The sequence below is a fragment of the Calliphora vicina genome, chromosome 1, assembly GCF_958450345.1.
Source record: "Calliphora vicina chromosome 1, idCalVici1.1, whole genome shotgun sequence".
NCBI lineage: Eukaryota > Metazoa > Arthropoda > Insecta > Diptera > Calliphoridae > Calliphora > Calliphora vicina.
The window spans coordinates 9,032,533-9,056,071 of NC_088780.1; the positions used below are offsets into that span (position 1 = coordinate 9,032,533).

Consider the following 23,539-nt stretch of genomic DNA (forward strand, 5'->3'; position numbering starts at 1 on the left):
TCACTTACCACTACTCATTTCAACAAATCACACCTTCTATTTAATTTTGTTTTTTTGTTTTTTTTTTTTGCTATGATTTATGGCAAATGGTACTTATGGATATTTTTACTCAACTCAAGGACTCTTGAAACAAACAAATAAATATTAAAAAGCCCTACAAGTACCTACTGGTGAAATAATCAAATCAAGTTTCTTCTGGCTACCAACTCATACCACTCCAACTCCACTCATTATACTCTAGGGTGATTTGTATGGAAATGAAAACAGATTTTGCATAAATAAATAGACTTTCAGTCAGTTGGTGGGAAAGGAATGAAGCAGTAAGTCCAAATAGTTATTTTTAAAATGAAGTGGCATTAGATTACCATCTAGAGTGGTGGTTAAGTTTTTAAAAGCCTTAAAGTTTCTCTTTTTTTAAAGCAAAAACTGAAAATTATTGCAGGTCATTGATGTCTTTGATAAAACACTTTGTAAAAACATGATTAAGACAATTATTTTTTTTTGTTTCTTATGAACAGAATCTGTTAAAGCCCACGCAATTTTTCAATTTTCTTACCTCAAAAAACAATGAAAGAAAAAATTCCAGAAAAAATCCTTTCATAAAAATTACATGACCACTACACAGAGCAACAACAGAAAAAAAACACTCTAACAAATTTTGATGAACTTTTAAAACAAGTGTAAAGAAATTGTAGAATAGAAAAAGAAAAAATAAAAAAAGTTGCCAAAAAAAACGTGTCTTTTTGTGGCTACATAAAAAGTGTTGCCAGTTTAACGAACGTATAAATTTCAAACACAAATATTTTTGTGGTGATTGGTTTGTGGGTTGTTTGTTGCTTCCAACAACAACAACAAAAAAGAAATTACAAAAAAAAAATAAAGTGTTAAAAAAGAAAAGTTCTTCTGCCACCTTAAACTCCCTCACTTTATATTTTATTTTCAGTTTTTATACCCTTCAGCTTCGTGAGAAGGGTATATATAAGTTTGTCATTCCGTTTGTAATTTCTACATTTTTCATTTCCGACCCTATAAAGTATATATATTCTGGATCCTTATAGATAGCGGAGTCGATTAAGCCATGTCCGTCTGTCTGTCTGTCTGTCTGTCTGTCCGTCTGTCTGTCTGTCTGTCTGTTGAAATCAGTTTTCTGAAGACCCCAGATATCTTCGGGATCCAAATCTTCAATAATTCTGTCAGACATGCTTTCGAGAATTTTGCTATTTAAAATCAGCAAAATCGGTCCACAAATGGCTGAGATATGAGGAAAAAACCAAGACAACCTCGATTTTTGACCTATTTTTTTACCTATATCTGGATTACTAATTACATTAATATAGACAATATGGATATCTAATGATAGATATTTCAAAGACATTTGCAACGACGTATATAAGACCATAGTAAGTTGGACCTACAATGGGTCAAAATCGGGAACAAAATTTTGAACCCGAATTTTTTTTTTTTAAAAAATATATTGAAAAAACAAAAAAAAAATTTTTTAAATTTAAAAAAAAAAATTTTTTAAAATTTAAAAAAAAAAAATTTTTTAAAATTTAAAAAAAAAAAAATTTTAAATTTAAAAAAAAAAAAAATTAATAACAATCGAAAAAATTTTTCTCAAAAAAATTCAAAAAACAACTGGAAAAAAAAATAAATTTTGTTTACCTAAAAATATTTAAAATTTTGAAGTATAATTTGGTGAAGGGTATATAAGATTCGGCACAGCCGAATATAGCACTCTTACTTGTTTTTCCTATTTTTCTTTATGGTTTTTTAACAAAATTGATTGCATTGATGTAGCAAAAAAATTTCTTTTAAAAAAAACCTCATCATCATCAGCAGCATCAGCTATACCAGAAATGAAGTTGTTTCTTTTCTGTTTTTTTGTTACATGAAATCGATTGGCTACGTGTCATAAGGTCAAATTAGAAAACTTAAAATTTTTGTTGGCACTGATACAAAATACCAGTCATATATTTAGTAGCTGCAAAGAGAAAAAACCAAAAAAAAAATTCACCAGCATATTTCCTAAATAAACACACAAAATCTAACCAAACTATAAAAATAACAAAAAAAAATAAGTTTAAAACACATGTACTTACATGTGTTTTTCTAAAGGTTTATATATTTTTAGATATGAGCTCTGAACAGTGGCTAGGGCAAGTTCTCAAATTGCTTAACATAACTTGAAATATCAATATAAAATTATCATTGCATATTCTTTTAAAATAAATCACTTTTCTACAAATTTAATTTGAAACTAACTAATGAATCTAGCATTTATAACCTAAAGGCTTGGCTTTCATATGCCGTTAACATTATTAAAATCCCTAGGCAATTACCCAAGTTATGTGCAATTTTCTAATCTAACCTATAAATAAATATCAATCATACGTCTAGTATGACAAATGTTTCTTTTGGCTGTTAATATGTCAAATATGAAAAGATTTTTAATATTTTAATGGAATATAAAAGACAAGCGAATGATTTTTCTAAAAAGAAATTATTAAATTCAATTTCTTTTAGCTTTTATTAAAAATTATATAGTTAAATCAAAGTTAAAATCAGCCTTCATATTATAGAAGGCAAGAAATTTCACCCAGAGAAAAAATGAACACATCCGTGTACGATTTGACACCATTCGGTGTCAATAGTGTATCAACCCCGTATGTGCTCAAATTGTACACGAACGGTGTCAATTTGACAACGAAAAAATTACACCATTCAGTTGCCGAATTGATACCATCCGTTGTCGATTTGACACCAGACCGTTGTCAATTTGATACCGCACCATTGTCAATTTGAAACCATATGTTGTGGATTTGATACCGTTCGTGTACGATTTGGTAATTGAAGTAAATAATAATTCCTTTATGTTTTACATTTATTTTTAAATACAATACGAATAAATACTTAAATATAAAATACATATAAATTTCATGTTTAAATTTGGCAAAACATTGGTGGCAATTATCGGAGTTCCCGTATGTGAAATTTCAAATAGTATCCCTAATTTTGGCACTGCTTCCACAGGTCATCATTCTAAAAAATAAAACAAATACTTATTGTATTCTACATTGCTGATAATTATATATATAGCTCTACTTTCCTTTTAAATGTACAAGAACTGTATGTTTATTGTTTCCAGGAGTTTTTGGAGTTGTATGTCGTCAGTGGATTCGGTGATCTTCTCATTTCTTGCACTGCCTGGATCTTCATCTGCATCAACACAAATTCACTATTAAATACAATTACACTTTCTTTTATACATATTTTAAATTTTAAATATTTTCACTTTTTTAATGTAAATAAAATTTAAAACTCACTTATAAAAACAAAGCAGAGCAAAAAGTTTCGCCGCAACACTTTGACAATAACTTGTCAGCAACTCAAGTTGAGATGCGTCGGCGTTTAATTTAACAACATTGCGTTGTCGATTCGTACCCATTTGTTTACAAATTGTAAACGTACGGTGTCGAAAAAAAGTGACACCGTATGGTGCCAAAATGACACCAACGTTGTCGATTTTGCAACATCAATTTTCCCTCAGTGTTAACTATCAAAATAAAGAAACTAATCAAGGAATCGTTAGTTTTTGTAATCATCTTGTTGCAAGTGCTTTATATTTGGAAAACTTTAAGGTCTTGAGTCAGCATAATTTTGACTTGAATTCTACCAAACATTTTAATAATTTCAAAATATCCTATTGTAGTGTACACAAGCAGTTAAAAACAAATTGCAATCTAATTTAAACAATATCTTAAAATGTTTATATTTTTAGAGAACGAATGCACAATCTTCAGTGACTATACGCCGTAGAGAGTTTCTTGAAATTTGCCAGATAAACGAAGCTGATATTCCTGGTGTTTCAACAAACTTCACCGCTTCAATATTGACAATTTAGAAACTTATTTTTGGGCGACCGAGGTATTTGTTATCACCAATTGATACAATCTCCCTGAATTTTTCAATTACTCTCTTCAAAGATAACGAAGATAAATCAATATTTTGTACATATTGTTACGTTTTTACCTTTTAAAAACGGTGGTTTATTTACTTTAAATAAACCGTCTTACTTAAATTCCAAATAAAAGCGATCAGAAGTTTAAAAATTGTTACAACTCTTTATTTATTTAAATTAACACAACAATTTAAATAGTCACTTAGATTACACAAAAAAAACACACTAATAATATTTTAAAAATGATATCGAAAAATTTAAATTCTTATGCCTAAAAATAGCAAAAATAAAACTTTCCCTAAAAATTTCCCACAAGAAAATTTACAAAATTTTGTTACTTTTCGTAAAAAGTTGAAATAATTTAGTTATTAATTTTAGATAAAAGATTTCATTTTTTTATTATAAATACAATATTCTCAAATTAAAAAAAATTTCTATTTTTTTCTCATAAAAAAATGAGATTTTTGTAAAAATTAAAGCTAATTTTAAAATTTGTTAATGTATTCTTGATAATTTATAAATAAAATTCCTAAAAATAGCTAAAATAAAAATTTCCCTAAAAATATCCCAAAAGGGAAATTTACAAAATTTTGTTATTTTCATTGAAATTTAAAGTATACGTTATTCTTGCTAATTTATGACCAAAATTCCTAAAAATATCAAAAATAAAATTTTCCCTAAAAATATCCCAAATTGGAACTTTACAATATTTTGTTATTTTTATTAAAATTTAAATTTTTAAGATATTTTTGCTAATTTGTGACCAAAATTCTTAAAAATAGCAAAATAAAAAATTTCCTAAAAATATACCAAGAGGGAAATTTACAAAATTTTGTAATTTTTTATTAAGAATTTGAAAATTTTTATTACGATTCTATAAATTTAAAAAAATAAAACTTTTATGACTAATTTGAAGAAAAATATGGGTTTGATTAATGGATTTAATGATGTTTGCTGAGGCTTTGAAAGACTTTTCGTGTGAAACCAAAATTGTTTTATTATTCCTTTGGAGCAAATGGTGGGGCAATGTAAAATGTTTGAACATTTTTGTCTTTTTATTAATTTGTTATTTAAATTATAATTTACCATAAATATATTAAATTGGCTGTTTATAGTAAATTTACTATTTATAATGTTATTTTCTGAAATAATTTGTTCTTAGTTTTTTAAAACTTTCTAAACACTCAATCCTTAATTAGTTTATCCTTGTTTTTGTAACAAACTATTCTCGACCATGACCACTGTATTAAAAAGGACTTTACAAAATTAAATGAAATATATAAAATAACTAAAAAGAAAAAAGACAAAATAGCAACAATGCAAATACTCATAAAACAACATTTATTTGCAAATCCCCAAAAACTTGTTATCCATTTGGAACTACTGTAAGTAGTAGATTTAGTTGTAGTTCTTGGTTGTTGTACGAGTATTAACATTCAAAAATAATAAAAAAAAAAACGGAACACACACAAAACCAACAAATAATTTTCAGATTGCAACAAAAACAACAACAACAAAAAACTACTTGAAATGAGAAAAAGTTTTATTGATGTGTCAGAAATCTGCTAAACATGATGATGCTGCTGAATGTTGCTGTTGGTGTGGATATGGCTGCTGCTATGGCTCAAGATGATAAAAAGATGATGATGATGATGACGTTGTAGATGTTGTTGTTATTATTGTTGCTGTTGATAAAATGAAATATTGCCATAAACTACAATAAGGACTATTAAGTAGAACATCAAAATTTATTTATACGTTCACTCATCATCATATAAAAGCAAACAATCAAACAGCAGCAGCAGCAGCACCAACAATAATAATACATATATAACAACAGCAATAACAACAAAATTCTACCAAAAAAAGAAGGATAAAACCCATAAGTCGAAGGGGGTTTTCAGCAACAACAAAAAAAAAAAGGATAAAGATTAAGTTTTACTGCATCAAAATAATAATTTGATGTCTTTCGTTCTTTTTTTTAGATTTTGTTTGTTTTTTCAGATCTTGTTGATTTCTTTTATTATTTTTTTTTTTTTTTGTCATTTAATTAAAAGTTTTTTTGTGTGGGTTTTATTGTTTATCTTGGTTTTAAACCTGATAACAGCCATAGTTTTTCCTGTTTTAATTTAATAAAAAGAAATTCTTTTTCAATTTATATCTCTTATGAAAATATCAATATTTTCTTTGATTTCTAGGGATTTAATAAAACCAATAAATAAGAAATTTTGTTGGCAATAATAATAAGATATGATATTCTCTTTTAAAACTAAATGGGAAAGAAGTTATTTCATGTGAAAGCCACAAACTAATAATAAATATTAGAATGGCGCTTAACAAAAAAAAACACAAAATACTATAGGGTATTTTTTCAGATATTCCACATATTTGCTTCAAAGGAATTTTATTTGAATTTTGTAAATTTCCCTTTTGGGATATTTTAAGGAAAATTTTTTATTTAGCTATCTTTAGAAATGTAAGTCTTAATTTAGTAAGAATGCCACAAAAATATAAATTTTTGGGATTTTCAAAAATTTCCTTTTGGGAATTTTTTTATTTGGTTCGTTTTTTTAAATATATAAGGGGATTTTTTAATAATTTCCCATCCAAGTAAATTAATTTTTAATAAAAAAAATATTTTATGGTTTCAATCATAACAAAAATTAAAAAATTTAAAAATTTTTATGAAAAATAAAAAAAAAAATTTAATTTTGGGATATTTTAAGGGAAATTTTTTATTGTTATATTTTTATGTTAATTTTAATCATAACTTAGTAAGAATACCATTAAAATTTAATTATTTTGTAAATTTCCCTTTTGGAATATTTTAAAGAAAATTTTTTATTTTGCTATTTTTTAGTAATTCTGGTTATAACTTAGTAAGAATACAACAAAAATTATAATTTTTTGGGATTTTAAAAAATTTCCTTTTAAGGAATTTTGTTGGGTTTTTAAATTATACAAGGATTTTTAATAAATTTAACTTAAAAGCAAATTAATGTTTAATAAGAAACGAAAAAGAGCAAAATTTTGTAAAATATCCTTTTGGGACATTTTAAAGCAATCTTTTTTTAATTTGCTAATTTATAGTAATTCTAGTCATATCTTATTAAAAATTAAATTTTTTTGGATTTTCAAAAAATTTCCCTTAAGGAATTTTTTAGTTGGTTAGTTTTTTAAGGGATTTTTAATAATTTCTATAATTTCTATCTATTTTACTATTTAAAAAATAGTTTTTAAATCGTAATGAAAAATAGAAAATTTTCCCTTTTGAACATTTGTCATTTTACTAATTTTAGTCATAATTTATTTTCCCTATTTCCCTATTTAGTTTTTAAATGTTTATTAGATTGTTCTAAAAATTTCAAAATGTTTCTGAAATATAACCAAATTTTGTAAATTTGGTATTTTTAATATGTTTTATTTTGCTATCTTCAGTAATTTTAGTCATAATTTTAGTAAGAAATCCTCAAATATTTATATGTTATGGCATTTAAAAAATTTAGTTTTTAAGGAATTTTTTTTATTTGTTTAAATTCTTAAATTATAGAAGGGATTTTTAATAATTTCCTTTCAAAGCAAATTAATGTTTATTAAAAAAATTTAACGGTTCTTAAATCGTATTGAAAAACATCATATTTTTATTGATAAAGGGACATTTTAAAAATTTCCCTATTAAGAAATTTTATCATTTTACTATTTCTAGAAATCTTAGTCATATAATTTATTTTAAGAAAACATAAAAAATTTAAATTTTGGATATTTTTCAATAATTTCCCTTAAATTTTCATAAAGAAAAATACACATTTTTTTCTAAAATTAATAATTTTACAAATTTTTCCCCAATTTTTAGAAAAGTAACAAAATGTTTATACCCTACACCACCATAGTGGGGAGGGTATTATGCGTTTGTGCAGATGTTTGTAACGTCCAAAAATATTAGTCTAACACCCACCTTAAAGTATACCGATCGACTTAGAATCACTTTCGACTTAGAATCACTTACATGGCTGTCCATGTAAACCTTGTGTGCAGAGTACAGGTCGAAATTTTGAAGATATTTCGATCAAATTTGGTACATATTATTTTTTCGGCTCATGGACCAGCCTATTAAAACTGGCTGAAATCGGTCCACTATTTCACCTAGCCCCCATACAAATGTCATACCGAAATTGGACTTTATCGGTCATAAATGTTTAATTTATATATGTATCTCCACAAATACCGCTACAAATAAGTTTTATATACACAAAATTCATGTCACCAAATTTTGTTACGATCGGTCCATAATTAGTCATAGCTCCCATATAGACCCGCTTCCGGAAATCACTTTAACGTGCATAAATCGCTTAAAAATGTTGGTAAACACACAAAATTCAACATAGTTAACTTTAATATAGACATAAATCACACGACCTAATTTCATGGTGATCGGTCCATAATTGGTCATAGCCCCCATATAACCCCACTTCCGAAAATCACTCAAAAATGTAAATTATTGAAATTTTAAAAGAAAAATATGTTTGCTCTTTTACTTAGTGTAGGGTATTATATGGTCGGGCTTGACCGACCATACTTTCTTACTTGTTTAAACTGAATTTATTTGTTAAAATTTAATTACATATTTCCCAATTTTTTTAGGAAAATAACAAAATTTTGTAAATTTCCCTTTTGGGATATTTTAAAGGAAATTTTTTATTTAGCTAATTTTAGGAATTTTAATCATATTAAAAGCAATTAAAAAACTAACATTTTTGGGACAGTTCCCCCATTGCAACTAATACTAATATCAAATTAATCATATCTTTCCCAACCATTTGTGAAAATATACAAAAAAAAATAAAAATCTCTATTTTATCTACACAGAAAAAACTATTTCTTAAACCGTTTCAATTCAAATATATATCACATATTGAACTGGTTTCAATTATTTTATAATTGAATTAAGTATTCATATGCTTAAAAAGAAAATTTTCTGATATTTTCTATTGAATTTTGAGTTTTAAATTTGATAATTTTGACAATTGAATATAAAATTTTCGTTATTGGTTGAAATTTAAATACAAAAATTATTGAATAGATAATTTTCGTAATTGAAAACATATTTTTGTTATTTTTTGTTTTTGAGCACATGAATATTTGATTCAATTATGAAATAGTTGAAACCAGTTCAATATGTGATAAATGTTTGAATTGAAATATAATTTTTTTTGTGTAAATTAAAATTTGTTGAGACGTTTAAAAATAACCCTTAAGGAAAATTAAAAATGGATCACATTTTTCCAAAATTTTGTAAATTTCCCTTTTAAAATATTTTAAGAATATTTAGCTTTATGATAGTTTTTAAATTATAAATTTTAACTTTTGGGTATTTTTAAAAATTTCCTATCAAGAAAATTTATTTATAATAATGAAAATGATTTAATATGTTACTAAAATTAAAAATGTATCACATTTTTCCAAATTGTAATAAATGTCCCAATTTTTCATAAAAAAGAACTAAATTTTAAAAATTACCCTTTTGGTATATTTAAGGGAAATTTTACTTCTTTAGTATTTTTAGGATTTTTAGTCATAAATTAAAGCAGTTAAAATATTAAAGTTGGGAATTTAAAAAAACGACTTAAAGTAACTTTATGTATAATAAATAAAAAAGGAAATATTTTACTAAAACTTAATTTAACACATTTTTTAAATCGTAATAAAAAAATACAATAATTTTAAAAATAAAAATTAAAAAACGTTAAAGTCTCTTTAGGAACAACTTTTTTATTTTCCCTAAAAAATATTTCCAATAAAAATTTTGGTGGCTATTTTCAAAATTTCGCTGATGGGAAATTTTCTTAAAATAATGAAAATTGTAAAAGTAAATATTTTTTATTTTGTTTGTTTTTAATTTTTTTTTAAAAAAATACCATGATAACACACAAATTTTAATTCATGCTGGCAAAGTAGTAGATGATATTTACTCGATGTGATATTGCACATAATATCTAATTAACATTTTTTAAATTAAAAAAATATTGTTCTCCTAACCATTCCTCAGTACTTCAAACGCTATAATTCTTAACACCAGAATAAACATTTTGAGAATTTATATCATAAAATGATTTGTATTTAGTTTTTTGGAATCTCCCTAATAAAAACATGGCTTTAGGTAGCCAAGAGTATCATAATCTTTTGTGAGTGCATGTGTAATTTTCAAATTTAGTTTAGAGTTTAGTTTGGTTTCTATTCTCTGCTGTTATGTTTTCTTATAGTTTTCTTCAATTCCTAAATGTCTTGTGATAAAATCAACAATTTTATTGGTTTTCAAAGAATTTGTTTCCACATACATACAATATATTTTTTAATTTCAATATATCGTCAATGAAAATGCAAAAAGAACTTACAATTTTACAAAAGTTACGAAAGATTGTGAAATAAAAACTCAATAATAATACGATAATAATAAAGAGGTAGATGTAAATCAAGCCAATTTCGGATACTCTGTTCTTGAGAGAAGCGTAGACTAAAAGGGAGCATTCCACATCGATCGATATGAATATTTCGGCTTCAAATGAATCAGTTGCGTTCAGTAGATAATAATTTAATTCAGGTTGAAATTGCCGTTATCAATATTAATAACTGCAATTATCGTTACCACTAAAATACTGTTACAGAAATAATCTAATTTAGCGTTACCATCACCTTCTAACCGCAAAATCGTTTGAAAAATGAAATAAGAGTCGTAGTAATTCGAGAATATAAAAAATCTTTCTACAAATAAACAGATAGATATAAATCAGTTTTCAATTCTTACTCCAGGCCATTTTCGTTTAAGCTAACGAAATTTATCTTTTTCTTCCTTTATACACCTGAGAGTTTGTGGAATTTTGAAGAAAAAAGCACCCTCTTGAACTCATATAGTGTCCATACATAAATACTTAATATGACAGGAAAACTCCAACTAAGTTTATTTAAAATATTAAGAATTTTCATATTTTGCTATAATAATAATAATAAAATATTTCAGCAAGGGGCACATAAGTACCAGAAGAGAATTATTAAATTAAATAAATACTACCACTTAGATATTTAAGCAAATGGGATACTTATGTATAAAAAATAAACACATTTAGAACAGCATTTTAATGGATGTTTCTTATATTTTAATTTAATATAAATGAAAAAGAAGAATATTTATCAAACATTCCAAAGCACTTTACACACATATGGCTTAAATAATAACAAATTAGTTAAAACTCATCTGAGTGTCCTTAAGCCTATAAATTAATATTAATCATACGACGGTATAACAGCAAATGACAATTTTAGTATATAAATACTTTTTCAAATATCATAAATGCTACAAACACAAATTATGTTATTTAAAACAGTTTAACAATCTATTTATTTTACTTTGCAAAACTATAAAATTTTATTTCAAATAAAATAATGTTTTTAAACATAAATTAATATTTTTCCAAAATTGCTTAAAAAAACTTGTCTAACAATAATACTTAACCTAACTGATTAGCTGTCATACACCATTAAATCTATTTAAATCCGTTTATAATTGTGCAAGTTATAGGCTATTTTGTAAACTAACCTCTTAATAAATATTAATCATACGTCCAGTATGACAAACAATTTTATTTTTTATATTAACATAACAATTATGAAGATATTATTGAAATTTAAATGGCATATTAATGGTAAAACCGCGAGCAATAATGCCTATAAACAAATGTTTACTATTTTATTGCTGTACAGTGAAAAATTATCAAATTTCATTACCGGAAACAATTTATTGAAAATTATATGTATATTGTAATTTAATTTGAAATCAAGAATAATTCTCATGAACTGTAAATGAAGGATAGAACCATAGAATAAACACATAGAACGGAAGGAAAGAGAAATGTCAATGAAAAAAATTACTATATTTTCACACATATAGGTGATACTATAACAAAATGAATGGCAATATATTCTCATATATTAGGTTTTTGACAACAGACTTATGTTTCTGGCTTTTAGTTACCAATTTAGTTGTTAACTATCACTATTGAATGTAATAACTTTAATTATCTGCCTAAAATATCAATTTAAACCTTCAATAAATTAAATAACAAAGTTTTAAAATCAAATTTTGTATGAAAATTTTTTTTATGAATATGGGGGTAAACATTTATAAAGTTTTTCTTCAGATTAACTTATTAATAAAACTAGGATTTGTAAATTAAAGCCTTCTGTTTTACATGCCCTTAAAATTTTAAAAATATATAGACAACTACCAAAGTTATGTGAAATTTTCTAACCTAACCTATAAATAAATATCAATCATACGTCTAGTATGACAAATAATTGTTTTGAGAATAAATATGCAAAACATGGAAGCATTTTTAATATTTTAATGGAATATAAATGCTAAGTAGTTTACGATTTCCTCAAAATTTTATTTATTTAAGCTTTTAAAAAAACTTAAAGTTGGAATCATCTCTATGATTTTTACAAAAATTAAAAAAAAAACGACTTTTGACAATTAAAGAATTCAAGGAATACTTTTTTTGAAAACTATGACAAAAAATGCTTTTTATTGAGTTTTTGCAAAGCTACAAATTTTACAAATTGAAATTAAATTTTTATTTATGAATATTTTTTAACGAAATTTTACAGTTATATAGATTTTTCTATTGAAATTGAAAAAATGAAAACAACTTTTTATATTTGTAATCAGGAATCCACCAATTCCCAAAAAAGTGTTGAAATATACCAAAAATGGGATTTTTAGTTATTATTTATCTTCTTATAAATGCTTATATATCTTCTTATAAATGCTTAAGTTAAACGAATAAAAGTATAAAAATTAGCAAAAATCGCATTTTAATTTTTTTTTTTAAATTAAAACGCATATAACTTTGGACTTAGTCATGATTTTTAAACAATTCTTTTTTTGTTTAACACATACATTTGCTATTAGTTAAATTAAATAAAAATAGAGAAAATCGGGAAATATTTGGATCCGCTATTATCAAAAAACTTGATTAGGGAGGGTAAAAATGTTGAAAATTTTACATCCAATAGTGGGGAGTGTATAATTCGTTTGTGCAGATGTTTGTAACGCTCAAAAATATTAGTCCAACACCCACCTTAAAGTATACCGATCGACTTAGAATCAGTTGGCTGGCTGTCCATATAAATCTTGTGCGCAGAGTACAGGTCGCAATTTTGAAGATATTTCGATCACATTTGGTATATATTATTTTTTCTGCCCAAGGACTAAGCCTGGCTGAAATCGGTCCATTATTTCACCTAGCCCCAATACAAATGTCCTTCCGAAATTGGACTTTATCGGTCATAAATGTTTAATTTATAAATGTATCTCCACAACTTGTGCTCCAAATAAGTTTTATATATACAAAATTCATGTCACCAAATTTTGTTACGATTGGTCCATAATTAGTCATTGCTCCCATATAGACCCGCTTCCGAAAATCACTTTATCGTGCATAAATCGCTTAAAAATGTTGGTAAACACACAAAATTCAATATAGTTAACTTTAATATAGACATAAATCACACGACCTAATTTCATGGTGATCGGTCCATAATTGGTCATAGCGCCCATATAAGGCCCACTTCCGAAAATCACTCAAAAATATAAATTATTGAAATTTTAAAAGAAAAATGTTTTGGCTCTTTTACTTAGTGTCGGGCTTGACCGACCATACTTTCTAACTTTTTTTTTTTTTTTAAATCTGAACACAAACGAAGAAATAAATGCTTTAAAAATGTAACATACCCGAGGGTCCACGCTCAAAACTTAAACTCGATAGTACTTCCTCTTTGCGCACGTCAAATTTCATTGAAATCAGACTAAAAGTCAAAAAGTCAATTTTTCAAACACTTAATTTCAAAAATCAAATGATGCAGTTTTGTAGAGAAATGTTTAAAGATGAAATGTACACTGATAGTTTTAAGAAAAATTTTATTTTTTTTTAAAAAAAAATTTAAGTAAAGTCCATGCAAGGGTGTTAAGCAAAAATGTACTTATATTTTCACGCAATTCAGTGGTTTATTTATGTATAATTTTCCTAATAATACCATTTAACTTTAACATATTCGAAAAATATGGCATTTCTCCATAAATACCAAAAAGAATTATGGGGATATCATAAACCGCTAAGAAGATATGGCCATATTTATAAGCCTCTAAAAATTATTTTATTTTGGATTTTCCATGGAGAAAAAAAATGTTGCCCCACTTTCCCCCAAGTTGTTTTTTTTAACAAAATGAAAGGTGGGATTGTCTTGTTTCGATTAAAAGAAAAAATAGTTTCCGGAAGAAAACTTAACATTTTTTGTCGAATAATAAACGAAATATCAAAAAAAATTCTTATCTATGTATGGGTTTCGTGGGCGGTGGGCGTGACCGATTTAATTGAAACTTGACATGCGTTCCTTTTTTGCTTCAATAAATGTATGTACCAAATTTCTAGACTTTTCATTGGATATAAACAATTTAATGCGATAATATCAATTTGGATTGTATGGGTAGTGGGAGTTGGGCGTGGTCGATTTTGATAGAAATTAATTTTTTTTTTAATTTAGTCTATATAATTCACGGCGCCAAATTTCAATGCTCTACGACCACTCCTTATAATTTTTACACAAAAATGTATTGCATTTGGATTGCATGGGCGGTATGCGGTGGGCATGGCCGACTTTAATAAATATATGTACCAAACTTCTAGACTTTTACTTGGATAGGAAAAATTTTATGCGAAAAAATCTATTTGGATTGTATGGGCAGTGGGCGTTAGGCGTGGTCGATTTTGACAAAATTTAATTTTTTTCTTAGTTTGGAACATATAATTATCGGTGCCAAATTTCAGCGCTCTACGACCACTCCTAAATTTAAATGCTTGAGTTATTTACAAAAGAAAATGTTAAAACAAACTTAAATATATTTAGAACTTTAATAGTAAACGTATATTATTTACATCAATCTTTTTTTCTGTAAATTTGATTATATTTGTTTTCTTATTTCTCAGACAAATATTGACACTTTTCTTTCACATGAAATTGTCTTACAAATAAGAAATTTTTGGAATTTCTAACAAAACACATTTTCTCTGGTGATAGAAACAAGTAAAGGAAAGCTTAATATTTACCAATGTTACTATATTAAGACTGATTAAGCAACAGATCTTATAAAATTTAATAAAAACTACTATGTATACTTAATATAACCTAATTAATATTATTCATACGCCATCCATTATATTAATTCAATATAACGTATACGTCACATATGCCACATACTTAACAAACTCAATTACTTATGTATAAGATCTGGAGGATAATAACAAAGTTTTCATTGTTTAAGCCAATTAACACATAATTTTATTTGTGTTAAATACAAAAATTTCATGCTTACTGCATATGTTATTGTGAAAATTAGTTTTCATTACTTAAACATCTAAATACGTAAGAAAGTATTTTTCATAAAAAAAGTGAAACTTACAGTGTTAAAATCCTTCTTATGTAATAAAAAATAATCTCTTGCATACTTAGATAGACAAGATTTGTGTTAAACAAAAATGAAATGAAATATTTTCATTTTAAAGCGAAACTGTCTGCAATTTTACTTCATAAGTACAGCCATATGTGTAAGAAACTAAAAGCATGTGTTTTAAGCAGATGCCGAAGCATCAAACCATAATAAGCTGCCTAGAAATGATGATGAAGATGATGATCAAGAAGAATACAAAAAGAAAAACATACATAAGTACTTCTTGTCTATGTCTATAAGTCTTCTGGAACTCTATAAAATACTCCTACAAAACTAAAGCCCATAATAATCACAGCAGTTACTACATACTTTCAATTCTTGTATGGAAAGTATCTATGTCAAAAATAAAAAATATAAACTACAAGGCATCAAACTAACAACGTTAAATTAAATTTGCTGTAAATAAGTTTTAAACAAGAATATAATGCTGAATAAGCAAAGGATTTATTCTTCATATACCATCCATGCTGGCACATAAATAACTCAGCTTAATATTAACTATATAATTTGGTTGTATTTGTATTTCTTTAATACCCACCCAATACAGATGTGGCCACATTTGTTAACTTGGCATTATGTGGGATCAAGGCATTATTTGGCAGTATAGCAAGACAGACGGACAGATGGACGGGCGTACATACATATCTACCGCCTGAGTTTAAACAGTGACCCATCTGGTTTACCTTTGTTAAGTTAGGAACTCATAATATAACAACAACCGCATCATCTTCATCATCAGCAGCAGCTTCTTCATCTCCATTGCTACTACTGCTGCTGTTGTTCATATTAAGTTCTGTATCATGTCTTTATACCCGTAAACACAAAAAGTCTAAACAATTTCCAGGTTGCTTATTTTTCTTTATCAAATCACATATGGTCACGTAGCGTAGAGCTTAAATAAATGCGTGGGAATTTATAACCAACGGACAGGAGAACACAGTATGAGCCAAACACAATGGTGGCAAGTTTCAAGCAGACATATGGTTTTCTTCTCACTTCATTATGGCAGAGATTTAGCACATCTATCGGGATAAGCTTAAAAAATCGTATGCTAATTTGTATTTGTGGAAAATTTAAGTATAAAAATATGAACATGTCATTAGTTTAGAAGGCAAAATGAGCTAAGTCCTATTTAATAAGTTAAATAATAGAGTTAAAAACTACTATGTTTAGTGTGAAATAGTTTTTGAAACTTTGAATGTAATTTTTCCCTGTAATGTAAAGTGTTTATTGAAAAAAATATGAGACAATATGAGACATTTGATTAAATTTTTTTTTTTTCACAAAATTATTTTACAATTGAGGTTTTTATAGCAAAAAAAATGTTTTAGGTCTAAATTTTTCAAATATCCACCATATTTGAAGTTAGTGCCATAATTGTAATGCATTAATTTATTATCCGATTTTGAATTCTTAAAAAAATATAACAGAAAATCTAGGGATTGCATGACGATTTTACTCATAATCTCATAAAAAAAATCGTTATAAAAAAAAATTTTAAAAAATCAATTTCAATTATAAATTTAAATTGAAATTGAAATTGAAATAGGTTCCAATGCATATTAAATTAACCTTAAATGGGAAACGTAATTGGTTTTCAATTCAAATAGCCTCACATCAATCGTAAAGTTTTGTGATGAAATTCAGACGAAATACAATTCTACCTTTTATATGGAATTCATCATCAATCTAACGTAAGTAATATACACAGGAGAACAAAATTGACATTTTGGTTTGGTGCAGCGGAAAATATATACAAAATTTTCAAATTATGAAATGCAAATCAACGCTTGAATTTTGGTGCGTTTGTTCTGTTAATAATTTGTATATAAAACAAAAACACATTTTTGAAATTTTGTTTTTGTTTCCATCTAAATATCACTTTGTTACGTGATTTGCAAAATTAGGGCCTTAATTTTTTCCGAATGCAAAACCATCTATCTTTTCAAATAATTAATTTTCAAAAAATGTTTATGGAATAATTTCTTCTTGCAATTCTTTTTTTTCTTACTAATTTTTGCATGCTGAATATGAATTTTACATTTTTCAATCATTTGCCAAAATAGCGAATACCGATTCTGAATTGAATTAACATGAAAATATTCAACCTTTTTGTTTTTGGAAAATATAATGTCTATGGCATAAAAATAAATGGTTAAAGTTGGAGTTTGTTTAAAAAAGTGTCTACTTTTAAAGTATCATCTATTATTATCTTACGATAATTTACACGAATCAAACTTAAAAAAGTATTTTTTCTTAAACTTTTCATTTAATATTGTTCATTGTTAATTTTTTTTATCTTATGTTGTATTATTAGCCATTATGTTAAATAAATCACGTTATGTTAAAAACCACATTGAATATTTTGAAAAGAAAAACCCTCTATCTATCAGAAAAAAGTTGTGTTTTTTGAATATAGGCTCTCGATATCTTTTTCGTATTAAAATAATTATACAAATGTTCGTAACTTGAATGCTTAACACCTACATGATTAAATGACTTAAACTAAAGATTTATTTTTGTAGATTAGCGTGATCAAAAAATATCTTCGAATTTTTTTTAAATTATAAGAAATTATTTCTGTTAGGTGAAGGTCTGTTTTTCTGTAATTGACAGCGAAGGCCTCAAAAATAAAAAATTGCTTCAATTTCCTGGTTTTTTTTTTAAATATTATTTCTCCTATGGCTAGTAAGATGAGTAGCTGTATTAAAGATCCTATATGTTTTGTTACATTTTAGGCAAACATATGTTAAAAGCTCAGCGAAAATCAATTACATACACTGTTCTCCAATTGTATTTTGCTTACTATGGTATTTAAATTCGCAACTTATACAATTCCTGGATATATAATGTAGAAATAAATCTATATGTGTGTAAAAAATTTTTTTTATGTAAAATTTTTAATAAAAATTTCAAGAAAATTTTAACCAAAAACGCTGAATATGATGTAAATACAAAATTCGCGATATTTAAAAATGGTCAATATTCTATGCTGCATTACCCAAAATTTTTAAGAAAAACACCAACCAACCAAGACCAAAACATATTCAATGAAACTATAAAAAAACGCGATAATTCGAAATCGAGAGCTGACTGGAAAAAAACATGCATTACATAGTAATTAGCGTTCATCGACTTGTACAAAAAGTAGTACAAATGTCGGGCACAAAAATGGCTGTTCTGCAGTGCAATTTTTCAACTAGTAGCTCAGTTTACACAGTTCTGTTTTATTCATTGAAAAATTCGATTATTTGGACTGAATTCTTCAATTAGCAATAAAATCGGTTATCACAACCTCAAAACTTTTCTCTGAGTGACAAATCTACCTTTCTAGGTGACTTAATATACATTTAAACATTATAACCACGCCCACTTTCAAAATTTAAAAAAATGGGCTTTGATTAAATTTAAAATATAAAATGATAAAAGCAATCAAGGTTGAAAGGCCCACCATGTCTAAAAAACGAAAAAATCGAGCAAAATAAAAAATAAATATACATAAATATCTCTTGAAGTACAAGCGACAACTTACATATATATATATTTGTTTTTATAGATCTTCTGAAGGACTATTTTAAATTTCAGCTCATTCGGATCAAACATGGATTTTTTGTGATTTTTTTTAAAAATGTGAGACCCGAGGTGGCGTTTAATTTAGCTAATTACGCGCAAAGAGCTTTATTTACAACTTTGGTATCATTTGTGAGCTCCTCTGAAATTTTCCGTCAAAAATTTTCGTAGAATATTTTAATTCTTAAATATTCTTTTTGAAAGAACTTTTTTGATTTTCTCGAAAAAGGGTTATATTGACCTCTAAAGAGAGAAGCTATAGGGTTAAGACCTTCCACAAAAATGATCCCCATAAAATTCCACAATATAAATCGTACAATAGGAATTCTCTCAGACATTAACTTACAACATTTTTTTAACAAAATTAAAATTTTGATCCACTTCAAAAAAAAATAAGTTTATTCTACAAAAATGATTTTCTCAACATGCCCTTTCAGAATTATGGAGTCGCTATTCTGTTCCAATCAAAAAGTCTCAATTTGTTGTTATTATAAGACAATTACTAATGTTCATATCATTTTCTGAGGGGAACCTTGTATGGGACTAGTCGCCATACTTACAGTACTAGAATCTTATGAGGAACCAGAATATATATACTTTTTGAATCTACGGCCAATAACAAAGCTTGACAAAGTCAATTAGACAACCAACTTCCGTAAATTTTGAACAGCTTTCAACGTTTTAAATTAAATGCCACATTTCTGCGATACACCTGTTAAAAAAACACCATAAAGTGAAAATCATTACAAGTTCCTTAAGAAACTTGAAAAATAGTTTTCATTCGAATAAAACATGTATTTTTTCCTCGATTATTCAAATGACAATTCTAATTATTAAGCGATATTTTCTAAAAAAAAAATGTTTATGGTATTTTAGCCGATTAATCGAATGTCATCTTATTCGTTCATTCGAATATTAAAAAATTCAATTATTCCAATATTCTTCTAAATTATTTTTATAAAAACAAATAATTTATAAACATTTATAAAATTTTCTTATTGGAGCTTATCCGATTAATAATATATAATATTATACGAACATTCGAATGCTAAAAAATACGATTATCCGAATATTTTTTTTAATTGAAAAAAATATATTTTGATAAAAACAAATAATTTATAAACATTTTTAAAAATTATCTTATAGGAGTTTATCCGATTAATCGAACGTCATATTATTCGATCATTTGAATGTTACAAAATACCATTATTCGAATATTTTTATTAATTGATAAAAATAAATAATTTATAAACATTTATAAAATTTATCCGATTAATCGAATGTTATTCGAATATTAAACAATACGATTATTCGAATATTTTTATTTTTAATTGAAAAAATTATTTTGATAAAAACAAATAATTTACAAACATTTTAAAAATTTTCTTATAGGTATTTATCCGAATAATAATATTATTCGATAATTCAATATTAAAAAATTCAATTATTCGAATAATTTTTTCAATTGTTTCAATTATTTTGATAAAAACAAATAAATTATAAACATTTATACAATTTTCTTATAGGAGTTTATCTGATTAATCGAATGTCATATTATTCGAATATTAAACAATACGATTATTCGAATATTTTTTTTAATTGAAAAACTTATTTTGATAACATTTTAAAAATTATCTTATAGGTATTTATCCGAATAATCATATTATTCGATAATACAATATTAAAAAATTCGATTATTCGAATAATTTTTTCAATTGTTTCAATTATTTTGATAGAAACAAATAATTTATAATTTTCTTATAGGAGTTTATCCGATTAATAGAATGTAATATTATCGTTCACGCGAATATTAAAAAACACGATTATTCAAATATTTTTTTTAAATGATTAAAATTATTTTGATAAATTCCAATAATTTATAAGATTCATCTATTAATTTCCGATTGAAAGAAATATTTTTTTCCAATTTTATTTGCCTTGTGCTTGGCGAATCCATTATTAATTTTCAATTAAAAAAAATAATATGAAACATCAACTTATGTTTCACTGCTTTAGTTAAAGTTCTAAACAAAAATTTAAATACATTACCTTGTACTAGATATCGGGTCCTTTCAATATGTGTCGTTAATCCAAAAATAAACAGCATCGTCATATATTCCAGCAACATTTCATGTGAATATTTTCACACAAAAACAAAAGGAACAAATTATAGAAAATTTATTATGCACAACTACATACAACATATAGCAGTAGTAAATCCAATTACAAATTGTACTTAATATTGTATATCTGGGTTTCTTTTCTTTCTAATGTAGTAACACTATTTTATACGGGTGAACTACAACGATGACTATGACAACGACATTGACACCGTACGCATAATTAATATTAACAACGTTGCTGTTGATGTGGAGGCTGATGAGGACGAGGACACTCTCATGTAGTAGCAGCAGTGTACAGCTAAAGGGAAACGGAAACAAGACACTCAAACTCTCGCTTGTTTATCCTACTCCCTGTAAAATTTTGTTTGTTTTTGTACACTTTACACGAGAGTAATAATTATTAGATTTCACAAAAAGGTAAGTTTTTGTTATTTGCAGGAATTAAAACATGTCGCCGTTTTATTTAAAATAATAATAAAGAAAAGGAAAATCTTTCAATCTGATTAGATTTGGGTTATATTGTGTAATAAACAGATACTTTGCCAATGTTGGGAAATGCTTACACACAGACACACACTGTCTCACTAAATTATTCAAATTAAATGTGGCATATAGCGCCTAAAAGACTGCTAGCGAAACTTTTTATTTTTTTTCTTATCTTATCTTGCTATTTATTTTGTTTACTTTATTTTGTGTTATCTTTTCTTTTAATTTTTATTTTTATTAATTTTGAGAGGTATTTTTTTTTGTTTGTTATTTCCTCTTGTGTAACTCACACTTCAATTAAGACAATTAAATTATACTTCAAAGTTGTTAACAAACAAACAAGCGACAGTTGAGATAATTATCCATGAAATACAAATTTCGTTGCTCAATGACAGTTAAATTTCCAGAGTATAATAAAATTGTGTTGATATTCTTTACAATTTTCTTTTTTTTATTTTCAATATTTTTCTTTTTAGTATTTGTTTTTCTTAAGATTTCTTTTCTTATTTTTCTATTTAATTTGATTGTTTACAATTCCCCCTGGTTTTATAAAACTTTTTTATCAATATAGGTTGTTTTTATTTTTGTATAAATTAGAATTCAATATTAATTCCACCTTAAATTGTAGACAAAGGGGGGAGGAGGGCGAAGGTGGATCTCATATAAAAAGTTTTGTTATTTAACAAACAATTTTACAGATACAAAATGAAATTAAGTAACTTGTTTTTTTGCGGAAATTGTTGTTGCTGTTGTTGTCTTTGCAAGGATAATGATAAATTTGTTGTTGCTGCTGCTGCTGATGATGATGATAATGGGAATTGTAAAATTTTAAACACTTGTTCATGCTGAATCATGTTTTTCTAACAGATTTTCCCACAACTTTAGTTTTTCAATATTATAATTTTCTTTTAAATCTCATTTAGAATACATTAGCAGCACATTTAAAACTTAATGCTGTAACAACATTTGTTTCCTTAAGAAACCACAACACACTTTTTATTTTTTTAAATTTATACACCTTATTTAAATAACGTAACACTCACTCTGCCACAACGGCAACATTAACGACAACAACATCGAATAAGCCGCACGACAATTACAATTTTCTTTTCCTTAACTAAAGTTGAAATATTTTTTTTTTTGTAACTGGGCCACGATGCCTATTTTGTTAAAATCCACAAAAAACGATTCATTCGTTTTGTTAGTGTGTTTAAATAGTAGAAAGAAGAGCCCGAATAGGAGTTTAAATATTTTCTACGACCGCTTAATAAAAATTTCAATGACCTATTGTGAGCACGTATATTTAACTACTAAATGTTGTATATGGCATGTGAAAAGGATTTGTCTGTTGTCTAAGGACTATTGTTTAATATAACTCCACTTACAGCGCATGGTCCATGTGACACATGAGAGTCTCAACTTTAACGAGAGTGTGCTAAAACTCTTCTAGGTCATATACATTGTTGCTCAAACAATGTTGCGAAACATATTTTTGTATATGAAAACATTTTTGTTGGGCAACCTCAAGGAAACTCTCTCAATATGAATAGTGCAACACAACAAGAAGTAGTAAATTTAAAATAAATCGAATTACAATATTAAATTTGCTTTAAGGTTGTCAATTTGTAAAATATAGTGCAACATAATGTTTAATACAGGTTTAAAGAAATGGAATTACTTCATAAAATAAGTTCGTGTAACCACTTTCAAAGCTACTCGTAGATTGTGGCAATTTTTTGACAAATTCGTAACCCTAGGTCTCCACGTAGCAATTTTTATTGCTAAGCTCAAACAATAACGTCGGCAGAACAACAGCAGAGTGATTGCTGATTGCTTTAG

At 26.1% G+C, this 23,539-nt stretch overlaps 1 protein-coding gene across 1 annotated transcript in view; it reads right to left on the reverse strand.

Moving 5' to 3' along the window:
* Nucleotides 1-21,305, reverse strand: part of dpr5 (defective proboscis extension response 5) — a 40,734-nt gene extending 19,429 nt beyond the window's left edge. Inside the window, exon 1 of the mRNA XM_065498584.1 lies at nucleotides 21,141-21,305. Coding sequence (XP_065354656.1) covers nucleotides 21,141-21,219 — 79 coding nt within the window. The 5' untranslated portion in view covers nucleotides 21,220-21,305. The remainder of the gene's footprint in view (nucleotides 1-21,140) is intronic.
* Nucleotides 21,306-23,539: the final 2,234 nt, after the last annotated feature.